The sequence below is a fragment of the Zingiber officinale genome, chromosome 7A (assembly GCF_018446385.1).
Source record: "Zingiber officinale cultivar Zhangliang chromosome 7A, Zo_v1.1, whole genome shotgun sequence".
Lineage (NCBI taxonomy): Eukaryota > Viridiplantae > Streptophyta > Magnoliopsida > Zingiberales > Zingiberaceae > Zingiber > Zingiber officinale.
In genome coordinates this window covers 24,545,640-24,566,856 of record NC_055998.1, presented here as the reverse complement: position 1 = coordinate 24,566,856, position 21,217 = coordinate 24,545,640, and the positions used below count along the sequence as shown (strand labels likewise).

The following is a 21,217-nucleotide window of genomic DNA, read 5'->3' as shown; positions in this document are numbered from 1 at the left end:
AAACATCCATATAAAGCAACCAGAAGGGTTCATTGCAAAGGGCTAAGAGCATCTTGTGTGTAAGCTCAATCAGTCTATGGACTGAGGCAAAGCTTCAAGGTCTTGGAATATCCGGTTTATCAAAGTAATCCAGATCTATGGATTTAGTAACCGGATAAGTCTTGTGTATACAAAAGATGTGATGGAAACGTGGTGGTATTTTTTGTACTATACTTAGATAACATTTTTGGTAGTTGGAAACAATATCAAAATGTTGTCAGAAGTAAGGGTATGGTTGTCCAAACAAATTCGATATAAAGAACTTGGGAGAATGTATATATTCTTGAGATCAAAGTAATAAGGGATCGCAAGAAAAGAATATTTTACTTATCCCAAACTTCATACATCGGAAAAATCCTTGTTTGTTTTAAGCATACAAAACTCCAAGAAAGGTTTCTTACCTTTTCAGGATGGAGTAACTTTATCTAAAGATATGTCTCTGTAGACATCAAAGGAGATAAAGGAAATATAGGTAGTTCTTTATGCTACGGCTGTTGAAAGCCTAATGTATGCTATGCATGAGATCAGAAATCTGTTTTGCCAAAGGCATAGTTAGCAGATATCAAAATAACCCTGGACAAGGACAGTGGACTGCAGTAAAGCATATATTGTAGTACCTTAGAGGCACTAGAGATTATATGCTAGCTTACAAGACAGTTAATTTGGTCCTTGTGGGTTGCATGGATTTTGACTTCCAATCGGATAGGGACAATAATAAGTCAACCTCGGGGTTTTGTGTTTACTTTAGGAGGTAAAGTCATAACTATGGAAGAGTGATAAGCATAGGTGTTTTTCTGGACTCCACCATAGAAGCTTAGTATATGGCAAGCCTCTGAGGTAGCTATAAAAGCTGAATGACTCAATAATCTCAAGATAGACTTAGATATGATTTCTAGTTTGTCCAAAGATTATTACAATTTATTGTAATAATATCGGTGCAGTAGCAAACTCGAAGAAACCATAAGTCTATAAAGGCAAGTAAACACAAAAGAGCGCAAGTACCACCCAATACGAGAAATCGTATAAACGAGGAGAAGTTGTTGCCGAGATTACATCGTGTGATGACCTATAGATCCTTCCACCGAGGTCCTTAAGGCAAGAGCTTTTGATGGACATGTTGAAGGGTTAGAATCAGATGTATGGCAGCATATAGCAGCTTAGTCTTTTAGTATAAGTGGGAGATTGTTAGAGTGTATACTAAAAGCCTAGCTTTTGGTATAAACATTTATCTAGAAATAAGAATCACATTGGTCAAATGTCTACATTTGTGATAAATGTAGTTGTTCAATTAATTTATATTGTAGATAACATGGTGTGTGACACACAGAGGATCATGTTATCAGTACCTTATAAATTATAAACAGTAGCTCACGACCAAAATGTAAAGGAACAAACCATTAGAAGGTCGTAGTGTAATTAAGTATCAGTTTATCTTGACTGTATAATTACACTAGTACACTTAGAGTGTATTGAGTAGGACCATTTGAGGTCGTTTCTTTTATACTGATTTTATAAAGAAACAAAGACCTCGGTTATTATGGAAGTGTGTGCTCTTAATCCTAATATAATAACAAGCACATATATTTGATATTTATTTCTTTAATTTATCAAAGGGTGAGATTTAGTTCGATGAATCAATAAGCCCGATAAGTTGGGAAATGGTATCACTTATAGTGTGTGTTGTTGATTATAGAAGGAAACTGTGTCCTAGAGATACTAGGTTGATAATGTCCTCAAGAGGAGCTCATAAGGATTGTCATGTTAAACCCTGTAGGTGGACCTAGTCCGACATGATGATAAGGTTGAGTGGTACTACTCTTGGACTAAGATATTAATTAAATGAGTTGTCAGTAACTCACTTAATTAGTGGACATTCGATATCTTAAACACAGGGAGACTAACACACTCATGATAAGAAGGAGCCCAAAATGTAATTTGGGATTGGTGCGGTAGTTCAATAATAGTTCTCTAGTGGAATGAATTATTATTGATAAAATTAAGTTGTGTGTTCGGGGCGATGCTTAATTTTATTGGGAGACCAAAACCAATTCCTCCTCTCGGTCCCTATCGTAGCCTCTTGTATATAGAGATTTATACCCACCACATACCCACCTTCTTACCCAACCAATAGGGGCCGGCCAAGCTAAGCTTGAAGCTCATGCTTAGGCCCGGCCAAGCCTAAAGGTTGGCCTTAAGGTGGCCGGCCAATAAGCTTGAGCCTAAGGTGGCCGGCCACATCATATTAAAAAGGATTTTTATTAAAATTATTTCTTATGTGGATATCATAGTTTTAAAAGAGAGTTTAAAATTAAATCTTTCCTTTTAAAAGCTTTCTAAAAGATTAAGAAAAGATTTGAAATCTTTCCTTATTTGTAGATTGAAAGGAGATTTTATTTTTAAGAAAAACTTTCCTTTTTAACCATGATAATAATTTAAAAGAGAAGTTTAAAAATTAAATATTCTCTTTTATTAGTTTCTACAAAAGATTAAGAAAAGATTTGATATCTTTCCTTATTTGTAGATTGAAAAGAGATTTTAATTTTTAGAGATAACTTTCCTTTTGGAAATTATCCACATGTTTAAAAGAAGAATTTTAATTTATAAAATTTCCTTTTTATTAACCACCATGAAGGGAAAATTATTGGAGAATTTTTTTTTATAAATTTCTGGAGACAAATTAGGAAGTTTTAATTAATTAAAACTCTCCTTGTTTATAGCTTGATGGTCGGCCATGCAAATTGAGAATAGGAAAATTGTTTTTAATTAAATAAATTTTTCTTTTTCATGGCAAAAGAATTAAGGAAGTTTTTAATTAAATTTCCTTATTTGCCAAGACCAAGGATTATAAAAGAGGGGGTAGAGGTGCCTTCATGGGTGATTAACTCTATTCTATTCTTCCTCTCTTTTCCTCCTTGGTGGCCGGCCCTAGCTTCTTCCTCTTCTCTTCTTCTTATGGCCGGGGCAACCTCTTGGAGCTCTTGATGGTGGCGGTTCTAGCTAGGAGAAGAAGGAGAGAAAGGTGGTTTTGTTTCTTGCATCCCTTGGAGCTTGGTGGTGGTGGCCGGACCTCTACTTCTCTTGGAGAATTGTGGTGGCCGAAACTTGTAAGGAAGAAGAAGGTGCTTGGTGGTTCTCATCTCGGAAGATCGTTGCCCACACAACGTCCGAGGTTAGAAGAGGAATACGGTAGAAGATCAAGAGGTCTTTTAGAAGGTATAACTAGTAATTTTTCCTTTCCGCATCATGCTAGTTATTTATGGAAATAATACCAAATACAAGAGGCTTACGATTCTAGTATTTCGAATATGTTTTTCGAAGTTGTGTTCTTTTATTTTTCTTTTCCTTGTGATTTGATTGTTCTTTTTGGTTGACCTAAAGTTATTTTAGGAAATTAAATATTAGCTTTCCATAAAAGGTTTTGTCTAGTCGGTGGTGGTTGTTCCCATATCCAAGAAGGCCATGTGCCTCGCCACGTCAGTACTGGGAACCAATTATGGAAATTAATATTTAATGGAATTAATAACTTAGGTGATTTGGATCAAACGTGTTAAGTTCCGCAGGAGATCCAAGTCTAAACCTTAAAGAACAAATAGATTAAGTTTTGGATCAAACGTGTTAAGTTCCGCAGGCGATCCAAAAATTTAATTTAAAAGAACACATGGTAGCTAGGAAAAGGTTCAGACCTTTGTACAAAATTTTTGTACAGTGGAACCTCTAGGTTTTCCGAGTAGCAACCAACAAGACCTTCATTTATTCTATGCGTGGAGTTATGTACTTTGACGCCGTTAAAAGCAGTCTTTAATTGGATTGTGATTAATACGGTAGTTGGGTGTATGACAAAACGTAGAGAGAATAGTGTTGAGTCAATAGAGGATTCATCGCTCTCTTGGATTAGGAGTTAACATCCTGGCCGCTTGATAGAGATATTAGTGACTCAAAATCCATGGCCATGGGAGGAATGATTTATCATTCAAGAGGAGTCTATTATATCTTAGAAATCAAGTAAAATAATTAATTTGGTAATGATGCATAATGTATCGAATTAATTGGGATGTAGGCTTTAGATGAAGAGATTGAATTACACAGTAATCGGTTCATAGTGATTTACAGTTTATGACTAATATTAATTTTATCGCGTTGGGTGGCTAAAAACTGTTGCTAGACGGTTACCTTAGTCTGTGTATGGATTTACACTGCCTTCGTGTATAAAACCTAGAGGGTCGTACGCATAACACGTAGACATGAACAAGAGTATCGGAAGCGAGTCGAGATCAAGATCAAATATGGATTTATTTGATACAAAGAAGAGAGAATTCGATTAACCATAATCATGATGATTAATGGAGAATTCGAAAAGTCATTATAATGATAATTAATGAAGAATTTGAAGAGTTATCATAATGAAGGTCATAAATGAAGAATTTATGGAGCCTATAACTCTTCATCTTCCTTATTAATGAAGATCATAAATGATGAATTAATTGAAGGCTTAACTCTTCGTATTCCTTGGAAGCTATAAATAGCCATTCTCGGAAAGATTCAACGTAAGGATTTCATTCTCTCCGTTTCTCCTTCGTCAACTTCGTCTTCCATCGGAAGAGATCAGTAGTGCTTCCAAGACTTTGTCGATCCAAGTGGCTAGCACCTAACGGATCGTGTCAAGTTCGTGATCTAGTGCGCGTGGATACCGCTAGAGGAGTTACACGTGGGGCTCTTATCTGTCTTATTTGTCCGTGATATTATTCACACTCATCGAGGACTCGAGATATGTTTTATATTATTTTTGTGCAAAACTATATGTACCACGAAAAGATCCATGATCAATATATGTCTTCCGCTGCGCTCCGAACCCAACAGTTTTGGCTTCTTCCAACTCACCATCAAAATGGTATTAGCAATTTTTAGCCTCACCAAAACCCTTAAATTTTGAGCCATCATGGTAAAACCCTTCCAATGCCTTGATTTAATGATCTCCATAGTTATACCAGAAATAAAATATTGAAGGACTTTCCAAATAGTCTTCTTTGCAATCATCCTTATACATGCTTAGCGTCATTTCGTGCACACCATAAATACCATATAATCAAAAATGGAATAGTCTCTCTAACATGACTACCATGAGACTAAAACGGGCCAAATCTCCACCTTTCAAACACCAAAAATTGATCAACTGTAAACAATTGGGAAAAATAACTCCACACTTCTAATACAATAACTCCATGATAAAACAAATGATCCCAAGACTCCACAGAATCACAACAATAATATTTTGAAGCTAAGTAAACGCCCTTCCTCTATAACACTTCATCTACATATAAACGCTTGCTTAAGAAATGCCAAACAAAAATAGGGATACTTGGGAAGATAAGACTGAAATTGATTGATAATTTTAATTCAGCGTATTCTCCTGTATCTCCGGTAATAAGCAAATGGTTAGCTGTTGGTAATTGATGATTTCCTCCCAATTTTTTCATCATAGTTTTCTCAGGTGTTTTCTTAATGATGATTCTTCAAACCAAACCGGATTCAGTTGTTCTCGAGTGGGCTTAATTAGGAGAAAAAACAACCGGGTCGGAAAGTCTCTCTGACCGAGCCGAGAAGGCCGGTTCGGCCAGCTGGGCCTCTATCTGACTATCTCCCTTCCCTTCTTCTTCCATGAGATCGCACAACCCGCGGCATCTCCTCTTCGACCACGATCGGTCGATCGACAACTGAGAAGCCCTAGCTTAATCCCAATGGCCGCGAGCCTGTGGCGATCGGTGTTCGGATCCACAGCGTTGGCCGCCGCGGAGGAGGACGGCGGTGTCGCGTTCTGGTCCAACCCTGAGCGCGCCGGGTGGCTGACCAAGCAGGGCGAGTACATCAAGACGTGGCGCCGCCGCTGGTTCGTTCTGAAGCAGGGGAAGCTCTTCTGGTTCAAGGATTCCCAGGTCACCCGCGCCTCTATCCCCCGCGGCGTCATCCCCGTCGCTGCCTGCCTCACCGTCAAGGGCGCCGAGGACGTCATCAATCGAGCCTTCGCCTTCGAGCTCTCCACACGAACCGAGACCATGTACTTCATCGCCGATTCCGAGAAGGAAAAGGAGGAGTGGATCAATTCCATTGGCCGATCCATTGTCCAGCACTCCCGGTCGTTGGCCGATGCAGAGGTCGTCGACTACGACAGCGTCAGACGTGCTGCCATAACTTCGTCCTCCACTGATGCGAAACCCTCCAACACCGATCAAGAATAGCTGATCCATGATGTACAAATAGGTGCGCCTCTATAAATCTAGGGTTTGTATTTTGTCACTATGTTTTGAGTAAGCTCAATGATGCGATTTCTTCTTGTTGATTGGAGATATCTGTGCAATCTCCATGTTTAGTTGGATGCTACGTCGATAATGGTGTCTTACCTTTCATCTGCTGAACAACTTAATCGGCTTGTAAAATTATCCTTTCAATAATTTCAGACATCATGTTCCTCTTGCATTTTGCTCGCTGTTCTTTGTCAGATCTGAAATTTCTGTCCCATAAGCACCGTAGTTGATTATTCCAAAAAGTTACTCGTCATGAAAAGATTATTTTTCATTGAAGAATGGTATGCAGACAATTGATATTGGTATAGCCTTGGCCCCTGTTTTAAAAAAAATTGTAAAAAGTAGGCTTTGTATAATTTAATTGTAACAAACTGATTGTTTCCTAAAATCACATAGTTGGTTGCTTTGGAGTGTTTTTGTGCTTTTCGCTTTACTAGACATAAAGGGTGACAGATATGTCATTTTTCTCATGCTTGCGGATGATATTTGTGTTATCATATTTTATTAGTCTCTGTATAAATTTTAAGCTGTTCTATGTTGAGTGTCTTGTTCTTGAACCATATATTGAGGATGGTTTAGAAAGAATCATGTCAACTAATCAAATTCTGTTCCTTTATTAGAGTTTTCAGTGCTTCTTTGAATTTGTTCTCATGACCACATTACTAGCCTGTCTGCAAATGTCTAAATGCTACAAAAATTAGGTTGTCCGAATCATTTTGATTTATTTTCTTTCATTTGATTAACTATTAGAACTATATCTAATTGGCTATGGCTATGATATTAACATTTATTTTTACTTAATTATAATAACTCCACACATCCATTTTTGTATTTTTCAGCTATAATAATTCTTCTATACATTGTTATATCTCGTACTGTAATTTTTAAAAAATTTAAATTTCTCAGTCTCTTTTCATTTTGACTATGCGATATAGTCTCATGTTATCTCAACTCTTTACTATACAACTTTATGTCTATTCCAATTGACTTTTTTTTTTTTTTTTTTTAACAAAAATTTAGTTTTGGATCAACTTATCACAAGACATTTAGGATCTTCCCACAATTCGATCTTTGAATTTAATTATACTCTTATTAATTGACAAACTAGGTAGGGAACAATATGTTTTTCCTTTCGATTTGGACCATGTAAACAGATGAACAAAATAAAGTGAAAAAAAGCTTCTTCAGTTCTTGCCGCCTTATTCTCTACTGCAAACGTAGCTTTACATCACATCAAGTGTTGAAAGTGAAACTGTTCGATTTACCTTCACCTAAGCTACTTCATTTCTTGCCTTCTTGCTTGCTCGCTACTGTAAGTTCTTGCCTTCTTACTCTCTGCTGTAAACGTTGCATTACATCATATCAAGTGTTGAAAGTGAAACTGTGCCATTTGCCTCAGTGCCTCTCCTAATTGTTGTTTATTTATTTTCTGAAAAAAAAGGGTTATCAAGAAAGTTTCTGGATATGTAGTAAAAGGGAAAAAGAATACTTACAGGTCTGTAATGAAATGAATTACCTGCCCTATCTCCTCTCTAATAACTATCAGCTACTGAAGATACTAATAGAACTGTGGAAATGAATACAACTTTCCACAGTTAATAAAATTGAGCTGCTAACAGAAGTAAGATCCAGCTGATAGACCTTCCAAAACAGTTTACTTTCCCAGTGGGTCTTGTCGTTTAGACACTCACCATGTTGATCGCTCCTCACATTATGGCACATCTTTGCACAAGGTTACCAGCTGAGATTCTTCTTCTTCTTCCTGTTAGTTGGTGAGTTCATAGAGAACAGGCCTCAACTGCAGCAAAAATGTGAAGCTGTTACTTTAATCCTTTTAGACGGCCCCACGTACTCTAGGAGGGGTCAATCATAAGGCATGTATGGCCGTTCAACTTTTATGTTTATAATTTGTCTGTGACAGTGCTGCTCGATTAATGGCATGTCGGAGAGTAAATGTCAGATTGCTGGAGCATCTACTTGTGTTTCCTAATGCGTATTATTTGGAGGACTAGGGGTATTAAAAATTTAGTATATAGCATGTATTCGTGCACGGAGTCATACTGATATTATCGATATATTAAAAATTTTAATAAAATATTATATCGTACTGAATTTTTCAAAATCAATATTATTAGTGTAATATTTCCTAAATCATTATTGATCAGGTTGACTAAATTTGAGTTGGCTCAAGCTGGAGTCCTGAAGTTAGAGTTTCGATATTTGACAATATATGAAAATTGCAAAAGCAATCGTCTGATTGGGGAGATTGAAATGTAATTCTCCTCTGGTTAAGCTTTGACCAGTTCGATGTGAAGTAGAATCAAGTAGGTCAAAGTTGATCGGATACTTGATTGGGTAAATCCTAACTGGAAGTTAGAAAGTGGAAGTCTTGGTGAGTAAAGTCGGACAGTTGAAAATCCTGGTGAATTAAGTCAAGTGAAAGACCTAGTGAGTGAAACTAGACAGTTGGAAAATCCTGATAAGTGAAGACAGGTGAAAGACCTAATGAGTGAAGCTAGACAGGTGAAAGTTCTAGTAAGTGAAGCGGGGCAGTGTGGAAGTCCTGGTGAGTGAAGTCAAGCATGTAAAAGTCCCAGTGAGTGAAGCAGACAGTGTGAAAGTCCTAGTCAGCGAAGCCAGACAGATGAATGTCCTGATGAATGAAGTCGAACAATGTTAAAATCCTAGTGAGTGAAATTAGGTGAAAGTCCTGGTGAGTGAAGTCAGGCAGATGGAAGTCCTAGTGAGTGAAGCTAGGCAGATGGAAAGTCTTGGTGAGTGAAGCCAGACACAAAGAAATCCAGATGGGTCAAGGGTGACTGGACATCTGGTGGAAGGAAGTCCAAGTGGCTCATGGAGGACCGAACACTTGACACGAGATGGTAAGTCCTGTTAGGGTCGATTTGTAGTTAGAGGAGAGGGGGGGGGGGTGAATAGCTCATCACACTTCGTTTCCTTATTTCAGTGTTGTTGATATGCAGCGGAAAGAACTCAAAACAAGACTCACAATGCTAACTCATAGATTTACTTGGTATCCACCTCAAGAACAGTCGATTCACACACGACGCACTCTCCACTAATAAAATCACTCCTCAGTAACTACCAAAGGCTGAGAAGCCTTGTACAATTTCTCAATACAACAAGAAGAAGCAAAGAAGGAAATATAAAGAAAATCTTACAAGATTTTACACAAATGAAACTCTAGCTAGCTTCTTCTTCTTGTGTGGAACATCTCTTGACCTTGGAAGTGCAACAACACTTTGCTCCAAGAAGCTTCAAGAACTAGCGAGAAACTGTAAGATAAGATTGCAAGAAGTGGAGAGTCAAGAGCTTGGAGAGATGATGAATCACAGCGAGGAAAATGGCTTTAAACTCAACGCTTCCTTCGTAACGGTCACATCCCAATCGATTGGGGAGGTTTGAATCGATTGGTCAATCGATTCAGAGCGCCTCTGTACTCTGCTAGAAAAGCTTGAATCGATCGCCCGATCAATTCAGCCTTTATCGCGTCGCGCGCGATTTCCAACTACTAATCTATCGGGCGATCGATTGGTAGTGCACAATCGATCGACTGATAGATTGGGGAGGTTTCTGTGCGCGCGATATAAGCTCCTAATCGATCGGTCAATCGATTGGGCTGTTGTTTATCGCAACATTCTTCCAATCGATCTGCAGATCGATTGGGCTTTGGTTCAATCAATCGGCTGATTGATTGAGCGCCTTTGACTTGGTTAACTCAAGCTCAAGGGCCCCCAATTCCAACATCCGATCAACTGTGACATGTTGGGGCTTCTTCATACCTAGCATCCGGTCAATTTTGACTTGCTGGGACTTCTTCACCAAGTGTCCGATCAATCGTTTGACCCGCTTGGACTTACCGTCTTGTGTCAAGTGTCCGGTCCTCCATAACCCACTTGGACTTTCTTCCACCAAATGTCTGGTCACCCTTGATCCATCTGGATTTCCTTGTGCCAAGTATTCGGTCACTCCTTTGACCTACTTGGACTTTCCAACACCAAGTGTCCGGTCAACCTTAACCCACCTAGATTTCCACGTGTCTGGCTTCACTCACCAGGTCTTTGCATCTACCTAGCTTTACTCACTAGGACTTTCCATCTGCCTGGCTTCACTCACCAGGATTTTCCATCTACCTACTTCACTCACCAAGACTTTCTATCTACCTGACTTCACTCACCAGGACTTTCACATACCTTCACTCACTAGGATTTTCCATCTGTCTAGCTTTACTCACCAAAACTTTCTCACTGCCTGGCTTCACTCACCAGGACTTTCACCTGCCTAACCTACAGTTAGGACTTTTCCAATCAAGTATCTAGTCAAACCTTTGATCTACTTGACTCTTCTTCACATCTAACTGATCAATCCTAGACCACAGGAGAATTGTATCAACAATCTCCCCAATTGGACGATTGTTTCTGCAATCTCTATATATTGTCAAACATCGAAATCCAAACTAAGACTTAAACTTGAGCCTACTCAACTTGGTCAACCTTGACCCAGGGGATATTGCACCAACAAGTCCAAGTGGGTCAACGTTGACCGGACACTTGACACGAGGAGAAAAGTCCAAGTGGATCAAAGGTTGATTGGGCACTTGGCACGAGGAGAAAAGTCCAAGTGGGTCAAAGGATTGACCAGACACTTGATGAAGAAACCCCAGCAGGTCAAAGTTGACTGGATGCTAGGAATAAAGAAGCCCCAACAGGTCATGGTTGACCGGATGTTGGGTTTGGTAACCTTGGGCTTGAGTTAAGCAAGTCAAATGGAGCTCAATCGATCAACTGATCGATTGAACCATGGAGCAATCGATCAGTCGATCGATTAAAGGTGTATTGCGAGTGAAGGTTGGACCAATCGATTAGGAAGCATTATCAAGAGCATAAAATGGTCTCCAATCGATCAATCGATCGATTGGGCATCACCAATCGATCGGTCCATCGATTGGGGTTGATTTTCTCGCGCGGACACGAGGAAACCTGAATCGATCGATTGATCGATTCAGGCTGTTTCCAGCAGAGCACAGAGGCACTCTGAATCGATTAGGCGATCGATTCCTAATCGATTCAAGCATCCCCAATCGATTGGTCAATTGATTGGGAAACAACCGTTGCACAGAATAAAGGTTTTGGACGGTTGAGATCGCTCGGATCTGATGTGGCAATCGATTGGGAAAGTGCCAAATTGATTGGGAGCCCTAGAAGTGCAGATATAAAGGCGATGACGAGTTCAAATGTTGCAATGATTCTCCTAATCCTTCTCTACTAAGCTCACGACTTTTCCGCAAGTTCTTGGAAGCTCTTTAGGACAAGTGCTCCTGCACTTCCAAGGTTCAAGAAGCGTCCTTCATCAACAAGGCCAAGCAAGAAGAGAGTTTTTCATTTTCATTTTTGTATTTTCTTCTTGTGTGTGTTGTATCTTATTGTGTGAGTCTTGTACAAGGTTTTTCCATCTCCGGTAGTTACCGAGAAAGAGTGTTTTTCATAGTGGAGAGCGTGTCATGTGTGGATCCTTGGATTATTCATCTCTTCTTGAGGTGGATACCAAGAAAATTCTCGTGTTAGCGCGGTAAGTGTTGCTTCGAGTTCTATCTACTGCATATCATTATCACGAAGCAAGACAACAAGCGGGACGAGCTATTCACCACTCCCCTCTAACTATAAATCAACCCTAACAGATATTGATATGAGATTTAGTATCAGTATATCGTATATATTGTACCGATTATAAAATTTTAATATAAATTGTAGGGATTTAGATTATACCAAAAATTCAGTATATCAAAATTTTAGTACGGTATCAATATGAATTTTTTTATGCCAAATTTTTCAAAACAATATGTGATATATGAATTTAGGATTTGATATAATTATCAAACTCTCTATGTAGGATCCAATCTTCCTTGATTATGAGTTTCATGGGTTGACATAGTAGTAAGTACATAGGTAATTGCTCCAATAAATCATCATGTCAATTCAGAGAATATAAAATGTCTGGTTAGATATCTAATCTAATATGCAAAGGATTGTTATGTTAGGATAAAATGCCCCTACGATTTACTTATCTATATGTAAGAGGGACTGATGATATTAGGTTATTTGAGATTAGTGTTATCCTGTTTTTGCTCAACTCTTTATGATTTTGTTTCAGTATCATATATTTCAATTTAACATAATGATGATTTGTTTTTAGTTTGCTTTTGATAGGACCATACCTATTAGAACCCAACTGGTAAGTGAACTGGAAAAACTTCGGATCACTAGTTCTAGTTCAAGTGGAGATCAGCCCGGTCAATACAACTAAGATAAACATATTTAGTTTGTAGAATCTAAAAAACATGCATATTAGAAAATCACGAATGTATAACTTTATCAGATGGTTTCAAAAAATCTGGCCGGTCGAACTGGTTTAAAACCAACAACGACGTCAAAATAACTAGCTTCCAAGGGTTTATTCCACTCTCTTATTATTTGATTACGATGAGAGTTGCGTCGATCACTGGACTCTCGTATTTTTATTTTTAGTTTTATTTTACACTTGATCGACAACAATTATATTAGCTATACACATTCCCATGGCATCATTATTCCATTAAGTGATTTAACCATATTAACGATGATTTTGTTTAAAAATTTAAAAATATTATAGTAAAATTTTGAAACTCAAAAAGGCTTGTTAAAAATATATATAAAGTTCAAGGAAGCAAAAATGCAAAATCCCTCCGTGGAGGTCGGGTCGGGTTTCTGGACCGGCTGGTTCAACCCGTTTCGTTGACCAGAGACTGGATTGAACTGGTATCGTCGTTGGCTTAATTACCGTAGCGAGGGTCCGGAGACCGTAGCGCGTCGTCCTCCGAGGGCAACCTGGAAAGCACTTGAATTGGTCCCTTTCCAATCGCCGGGTGCGGCTTCGCTTCCTCCCACAGTTTCTGCTGCCTGCCTCTCCCAACCCCCGATCCCCTGCCGCAGTTATCGCTTCCACCCTAGCTCAATTCGCCATTCCCATCCTCTGATTAAACCCTGACACCAACCGCAAGAGTGCTTTTCACGATCAGCGAGGAGGAATGGGTGACGGAGCCAGCAGCAGCCGGAGCGGTCGAGGAGGAGTAAAGGAGAGAGCGAAGGAACGAGGGGGGATCGGCGAGTCGGTGGTGATTGATCATGGCAGGAGACGTAACTCTTGCGGATACTGCAGATCCACATCCGCTTCCAGCGTCTCCCACGGTATGAGCCAAAACACTTGTTCATCTTCCACTTCCTACTTATCTGTTGCTATTGATTGATCAAGGACTGATCTTGAACGGGTGCTTGCGTTGACTGACAAACTAAAGATCGCAATTTCACATCCGGCCAGTTTGTGTGTTTCAATCGTACTTTTGTTCCTCTATCATACTGTTCTCGTTGAGCTTTCGCGATTAGAAGATTTTGGCGTCTCATCTCCATTTCTAAAAGACACTTTGAAAAGTTGTGTTTATAGATTGATATCTCTCGGTAGGAAGAAATTGCGTCAGAGCCCAAAGGTGACCGAGCTGTATATAGCATGCAACTTTCGAATTTACCATTTGTTATTTGTTCCTGAATCAACTTTTTTCTTTCATTTTTTCTAAAGACTTGGGGCTTCACGAGCTACGTTGCCTTCTTAAACAATATGCACTCTTATGCTCTAGCTTTTCAATGACATTGCTTATAATTCTTAGTGTGCTTGTGCAGGTTTATGGGCGAATAGTTTAACTGCTGAGGACTACCAAGGTTGGAGCCTTTTTTACCAATTCTATATTTCTATACTAGGAATTGAAAATGTGTAATGATAAATCAAAAAGTTAATGCAACATGTGAATTCTCCCTGACCTAGTACTGATGTTTGCTTTGCTTTCAAATTCATGTTATCAAGTGTTTTCAGGTATAAAGTTGTTTTATGTATATAGTGCCCATGCTCACTTTATATTCATGGAAAATTCAATCAAACAAGTTCATAATTAAGAACATTCAATGCTTCAAACACTAGAATCATGAAGCCATTTAACTACCCACTATGATTTATTCCTGCATTGCATTCTATGCAAGGCCTGGAACATATATCTTCATAATTCACATGAACATGAAGACTTGCAAATACAAGAATGAAGAAAACAATGCTTTCAATTGACGTGAGTGAAAATGTCATCATCATAATCAAATTTCTCACCAAAATCATGTGAAGCATCTTTGATATTCAATTCCAAATGCAAACATTTACAACAAATGACCTTAAACTAACAAATCACTACACAATCTTCTATTTTACAATTCATGAGTCTTCTCGAAATAAACATAAAGTACAAGGACTGTATTTATGGTTCAACTTGGAAATATTAGGACGATACTCTCACAAAGTAGGGGCATAGCCACCTTTTTAGTGAAACACTTTTAACAAATTTTTTGAAAACTAAACTTCTCATTTTCTAATGACTTCAATAGTATAAAATTTTGTGTCAATATTTCCAATACTAATTATCTTACTGATATTATCATTAAATGTCACAGTGCCCTTCTTTGAAGGGGAGTTTTGGCGCAACGGTAAAGTTGTTGCTTTGTGACCAAAAGGTCACGGGTTTGAATCCTGGAAACAGCCTTTTGCAAAAAGCAGGGTAAGGCTGCGTACAATGGATCTTTCCTCGGGACCCTGCATAGCGGGAGCTTCGTGTACCGGACTGTCCTTTTTTTTTTTTTGTCACAGTGCCCTTCTTTACTTGAGAGCAAAATGAATTAATCGTTGTTTCCAAACATGTGCTTTGAGTATCCACTATGAATGATCAAAGTTCATTGAATCCAATCCTTGCTTTTCTCTTCTTACAAGAGATCTTGTAGAAATCACTTTAAATACATAAATAGATATTGAGTTTTGGGGCTTAGATACCTTAAGAATGTATATCCTTTCTTTTGTTTCCTTTATTTCTCAGGCACCTATGTACTGTATCATCAGATCAGGCATGTAGCAATTTGAACATTAATCAGTATTTTTTGTCCAGCTTAAGTGGAGTACTAGTGTCTGTTTTTAGAATGCATAGGTTTAGTTCTGCAAAGAGTATTTAGTTAGAGTTCTTATTGTGGAGTTGTGTTTACGTGGGTCGAACTGTTTGCCAACTTCTGAATAATATAGTTTTCTCCTTCCAATTGCACCAAGCCTAAGAAGGTTGCATAGGTTTTTTAGATCAAGGTACTTGACTTGGATAGACAAGGAAGTTCACCATTTTACATCCAAATCTATCCTAAACTATCAACTTCATTATAAATTGGCCACCTTTATTCTAATATTATATATCCAAGTCTTTAGGCAATAATATCTTCTTTGATAATTTGTTGCATTTTGATGTTTTGAGCTTCCTTTTACACTTGTTCCTTAAAATACAAATTAAAGTATCATGAGTTCTCTATCTTAGTTTGTTGTCAAATTGTCATTAAAACATCTCTTGTAATTACATCAAGAAATAAAACCTTGGTCTTACTCCTTGATCTAGCAATCCTTAGTACCCTAAAACATACTAGATTACATGTGTTTGATGAAGTAACTTGGTTTACTTTTATCTCAGGTGTCACATTGATACAATTTTTAGCCATTAAAATTGGATAAATGGAAAAATCTCATAATTCGCTGAATTTTCCTTATACATTGTTTCCTTAGCCATCATGTAAATATCTCCATCCATATTTTGTCTTTTATATAAAACTTTGTTGTATTCTGACAGCTACATCTTTCTATTGTGAATATGACCACAGAGCTTCTTGACCATGGTTGGAGGAGATCTGGTTGCTTTCTTTACAAACCTGAGATGGATAGAACATGTTGCCCATCTTATACAATTCGTCTGAAAGCCAATAATTTCTATCCCTCTAAAGACCAAGATCGTGTATATAAAAGAATGCAAAGGTATTTCTGCATGTCTCTCTTTCAGATAAGGCACTTTTCAGGTTCTTTAAATGATATAATCTACTATTTTCGAGATCTTTGGCCTCTTGGCTAGTATATAAGCAAAAATCCAGATTAGTTAAATTTTTAAAAAATATTTGACTTCAATATGCAGGTTCTTAGATGGTGCTACATCAATGGATAAATATGACAATTTAAAACAAACAGCTAACTCTTGTAAGGGCTCGGTCAAGCTGGTCTGCAGAGAGTCCATACCGGAAATCACAGCAGTATCAACAAAAGGATCTGCATCTAGTACATGTGAAAAGCTGTCCAGTGAATCTGTTATTATTCATGCTTTGTCAGACATTATTGATAAAGCTGTGAGCATTCTTTGCGGGAGTATATCTCTTCCTGTTGCTCAGTTTCCAAAGGTTAATGTGAAGAAAGTTACAACCCAGGCCAAAAAAAAGCTGATGAATATATCAGAAGATTTAGCATACACTAGTAATATTGCATTTCAAATAGCTGCAACTATTCGACGCTCTCAAGCTGCAGATGCAATAAATAAATCCCTGGAGCCAGAATTACCAGATATCAATCCAAGGACTATTGCTGAAAAGCTTTCGGGTCTAGTTATGCAACAAGAGGTACCTTCTGAGCTTTTAACAAAAGCTTGCAATGGCCACCTAAATTTCTACTCAACCACCAAACAGATAAGCTCAGAAGCTAGTAATCTGAAACAAAAGGCACAAGAACCTAGAGGCAGTCAAGGTAATGCAAAAAGGATCGCTACCTCAGAAAATTGTATAATTATGCCTCCGAAAAGAAGAAAGCTTGAAATCCGGCTGAAAAGATCTAGTTTTGATCAGGAAGAATATGCTCTATATAGAAAATATCAGATTGAAGTACATGATGATAAGCCAGAAAAAGTTACAGTAAGCTCATACAAACGATTCCTGGTGGACACTCCTATCATTTTTTCTCCACCAATTAGTGGTGACAATTCTGTTGTACCTTGTGGATTTGGGTCTTTCCATCAACAATATTTGATTGATGGGAAACTTGTTGCAGTTGGTGTAGTGGACATTCTTCCCCGATGTTTGTCAAGCAAGTATTTGTTTTGGGATCCTGATTTTGCCTTCTTATCACTTGGAAAATATTCAGCTTTGCAGGAGATAGATTGGGTTAAGGAGACTCAAAACTGTTGCCCTAGCCTCCAGTATTATTATCTAGGCTATTACATTCACTCTTGTAGCAAAATGAGATACAAAGCGGCATATCGTCCATCTGAACTGCTTTGTCCTCTTCGCTACCAGTAAGTTTCTCTTTACTTTTCATCCATATTGTGTATATGTGCATGTGTATGTATTCCTATTATGGGAATTATCATGTGGATACTTGATGCTTATATATATCTTATGCATCATTTACCTATGAAATGTAGTGTTATTTATTGATTAATACACTTTGTATATTGCTGCTCACTGCTTCTGTGGTTTGTGCAACACATTTATATGTTCTTTTTCTAGTATGGTGAGCTTACACATTAGTTTGTATTGGCAATATTTTCTAATCAAAATGCAAAAGCTTATGCTATCAATTATGCTTTGGCATAGGGATGCGGAAAGGTTTGGTACCCACTGTTTTTGCTACCACCTAAATCATAGTTTGATTAAATTCCTTCCTATAGGAACTTGTCTCATGTTTGTTTCTTCTGCCGTGACCTGTGGGTACCGAATTAAATCTGTACTACGTGGGTATTAGGTCCATGTCTGGGAACTTAATCAAACTTGAAGCCTATTTGTGCAAATTGCTATGTGAACCAAATTTGATTATTATCCTTAGCAAATTAAGTAGGTCAATTCAGTGCAAAAACCCTAAAATAACAGTATGCATTGTCATTCCCATTTCTGGCATGAACTGTTTAAAATGACAGATAATGTGTGATAGGAACTTGTGTCCTATCTGGTAGGAAAATAGAGAAGAGGATGAAAGAAAGGGGATGAGATGATCATTTCGAGGGGATCGACCTCCAATAATCAAAGTAATTTGATTAATTAATTGAATCTCTTTATTGCCTGTGTCAAAAGATTACACAATGTCTCTCTATATAGCTATATAATAATGCCAAATCAATATAAAAATTATTAATAAATCTAATAACCTATTCTAATATTTTAATAGGGTAAATAATAATAAATCTTATAACCTATTCTAAATTATAATATTTAGAAAGAGGAAATTAATAACAAATCGAATAGCCTATTCTAAATAATAATATTTGAAGCGGTTATTTGAATATGTTTATTTGGGAATCGTATCAATGTGAATCATAAAAATGCAACTGATGTGATTTATGGAAATGTTGTGAATACAGAACTTCTACAGTTGGGAAGATGAGTTGTGTATATGTGGTTTATTAGGTGCAACATTAAGATGTTGATCAAAATTGATGAATTAGTTTGATAATCTTATTTACTTTTTTTTTTCCCATTTTCACATAGCCTCTATTGTCAAATCACAAAATCATAATTAATATAAAGTTATTCCCTGTTGCTTTTGTGCTTTATCTATTGACATTGTATTGGTCCTGTTGGAAATGGTGTGGCATTTGTAATGGTGGTAACTACAAACGATGACAGTTGGAACGATGGTGCTAGATGCAAGGAAATTGTAGTCACTGCAAATGATCATATGATGGCAGGAGGAGATTTTGTGTTGTAGATCGTGGTATGGTGGCATGTAGTTTCTAGCAATGGAGGTGGAAATGCTGATAGTAGTGATGATCATGACTCATAATTGCAAGCGGTTCAACTCGATTCAGTATTTACAGTGGTCTGGATTCAGTACCATCTGAGCTGTAACAAATTTATAAGAGGAAACGAGTTACCATAAATATTGTGCTGACTGAACAAGCCATATATGCATGGACCAATATCTGTTCTTTTATGGGTAGTTGTGTGCTTGCTATACTAGGCAATAGCATTTGAGATATTGAACTGTCACAATGTTGATGATGATGATGGGAAGAGTATGATGAGGTTCACCGTGTATATTAATATGACATGTGAACTGGCACAAGGGCAATGTCAAATATGATGATAATATGACCAACTGCTAGAAATATTGGTAGAATTATAAAGTGATTATGGTAGTTTTCATGGAAATAACAGTAACAATGTAGCATAACTGATAGGGCATCTAATGAAGGTCCAGAAAGCATTTGAATGATATTGGTGCTTCAAGCCTGCTTCAATGATTGCTGAAAGGTGGGAATGATTTAACTGTACAATGGTGACAATGATGCTAAAATGATGATTTTCAATGACAGAAAATATGATCAAAAAGGGGAAAAAAAATCCAATTGAAGGTTTGCAAAATCTTGCAGTTTGAAGATTTCAAATAACTAAAATTTAATTAGAAATGTATATCCCATGATCAAACAACCAGGACAATTAATGCTTTTTAAATTTTGCTCAAATAGATACAGGAATTTCTGTTTTTTTTTTTATCCAGCATGTCATTTGTAGATCCCCACTTTTCACATTCCCACTTCTCACAGATCTGATGTAGCCAGCATGTCATTTGTAGATCCATAGTTTCAATTTTTAACAAATGTGAGAAGTTGTTGCTACAAGTACAGATTGTCATTATTGTGTTACTACATCAGATGCTTGTATTATCTAAGGTTTTGACAGAACGGCACATTATTAGAAAAGATAATTATTGATTATTGCAGGTGGGTACCATTTGAAATTGCAAAACCTTTACTTGAGAGAAAACCTTATGTTGTCCTATCTGATTATCTGGTCGAGCAACAATCTGCAATGCTATCCAAGCATGCTAGTTCTGTCGAAAGATTCGACACTGATACTGCTGGTTGTGCTCATATAGAAGATTCGTCTGATGAAGACAACGATGAAATTGACTTCCGATATAAAGATACAGATATGGATATAGGGGATGAGTCAAGTTTCTTAGCCGATGGTGCACCAGTGGCTGATGGTTCTCCAAACTGTGATGTTGGTGACATTGTGCTTGCTGTGAATGGTTTGCGTGTCAAGTTCAAGGTGTGTTCAATTTCCTCTGGACTTTTCTTAAATCCAGCTATTATATTGACCTGTTAAGTTATTTGCAATTTTCGCCAAGTCCCTCTTATAATTCTGACTTCTATATCAAGTCTGAATTCATATATTTTCCATACCCAAGCGAGTAACACATGATCGTTCTAGCAGACTGAAGATTTACCATTGTAAAAACCTTACATGACTCTGGAAACAGTTTTTTTTTTCATCCGTTTGATCCTTTCGTTTTGTTTAATATTCTCTTCAAGTAATTATAAGGTGAGAATCTCTAGTAGCTTCTCTTTAAGTAATTATAGAAGGATGATCTGATGTAGTATTCCCAATCAAAACACTTCCAATGTATTTGCGTTAGCTTGACCTGATTTATTCTCCTTTGTTTCTGAGTGTAGGACCTTGAGAAAGTTCTCGGCTGTGTTGATAAGAAGGTCATTTCAGGACTTGAAAAACAACTGATGAGTTATGTAAGAGTAGTTGGGACGGAGCTTGCTGGCCATATGGTATACTGCCTCTCTTAAATCTATTTGCTGTAACCAATGCCACACATCATTGTCTCAACTGTTTGCTCAAGGAACCTGAAATCACGGATCGCATTTATTTGACGTTGGAATTGCTATAAATTATGTCATTTAATGATACTTGACATTGTGTTTGGATGACTAATCTCACTCTTTAATATACTTTTTCATAGAACTAAAACTACTGACTGTTTCAGCTGCTCAAGACCTTGAACTTGAAGTGATACGTCTCGTCGTCTATTTATTCATGAGGTAACTTCTTGCAATCTGTACTTTACATTATGATCCTCCAAGTCTCCATCTATATGGCTGTCTTATTGCATGTTCTTCTTCGTTATAACTTCGCAAAAAAAATTGGAACTTTTTTCCTGAC

General features: G+C 37.5%; 2 protein-coding genes across 2 annotated transcripts; both read left to right on the top strand.

Annotated features, from left to right (window-relative positions):
* The first annotated feature begins 5,671 nt into the window (after positions 1 to 5,671).
* LOC122001186 (pleckstrin homology domain-containing protein 1-like) lies at positions 5,672 to 6,510 on the top strand. The gene has a single exon (XM_042555801.1). The coding sequence runs from the start codon at positions 5,775 to 5,777 to the stop codon at positions 6,270 to 6,272; it is 498 nt and encodes a 165-aa protein (XP_042411735.1). The 5' UTR covers positions 5,672 to 5,774; the 3' UTR covers positions 6,273 to 6,510.
* A 6,659-nt stretch (positions 6,511 to 13,169) lies between these two features.
* On the top strand, positions 13,170 to 21,161 carry LOC122001184 (arginyl-tRNA--protein transferase 2-like). Its single transcript, XM_042555799.1, has 7 exons — positions 13,170 to 13,579; positions 14,066 to 14,104; positions 16,112 to 16,262; positions 16,417 to 17,559; positions 19,984 to 20,314; positions 20,719 to 20,826; positions 21,042 to 21,161. Exons 1-7 carry the CDS (start codon positions 13,420 to 13,422, stop codon positions 21,066 to 21,068), a joined length of 1,959 nt encoding a protein of 652 aa, XP_042411733.1. The 5' UTR covers positions 13,170 to 13,419; the 3' UTR covers positions 21,069 to 21,161.
* Positions 21,162 to 21,217: the final 56 nt, after the last annotated feature.

Excerpts from the sequence above, each read along its gene's own strand:
- LOC122001186 (XM_042555801.1), top strand. The coding sequence starts at position 5,775 with ATGGCCGCGAGCCTGTGGCGATCGGTGTTCGGATCCACAGCGTTGGCC.
- LOC122001184 (XM_042555799.1), top strand. The coding sequence starts at position 13,420 with ATGGGTGACGGAGCCAGCAGCAGCCGGAGCGGTCGAGGAGGAGTAAAG. Across the intron at positions 13,580-14,065 it reads CGCTTCCAGCGTCTCCCACG|GTTTATGGGCGAATAGTTTA; the intron begins GTATGAGCCAAA and ends GTGCTTGTGCAG. Across the intron at positions 20,827-21,041 it reads CGGAGCTTGCTGGCCATATG|CTGCTCAAGACCTTGAACTT; the intron begins GTATACTGCCTC and ends TGACTGTTTCAG.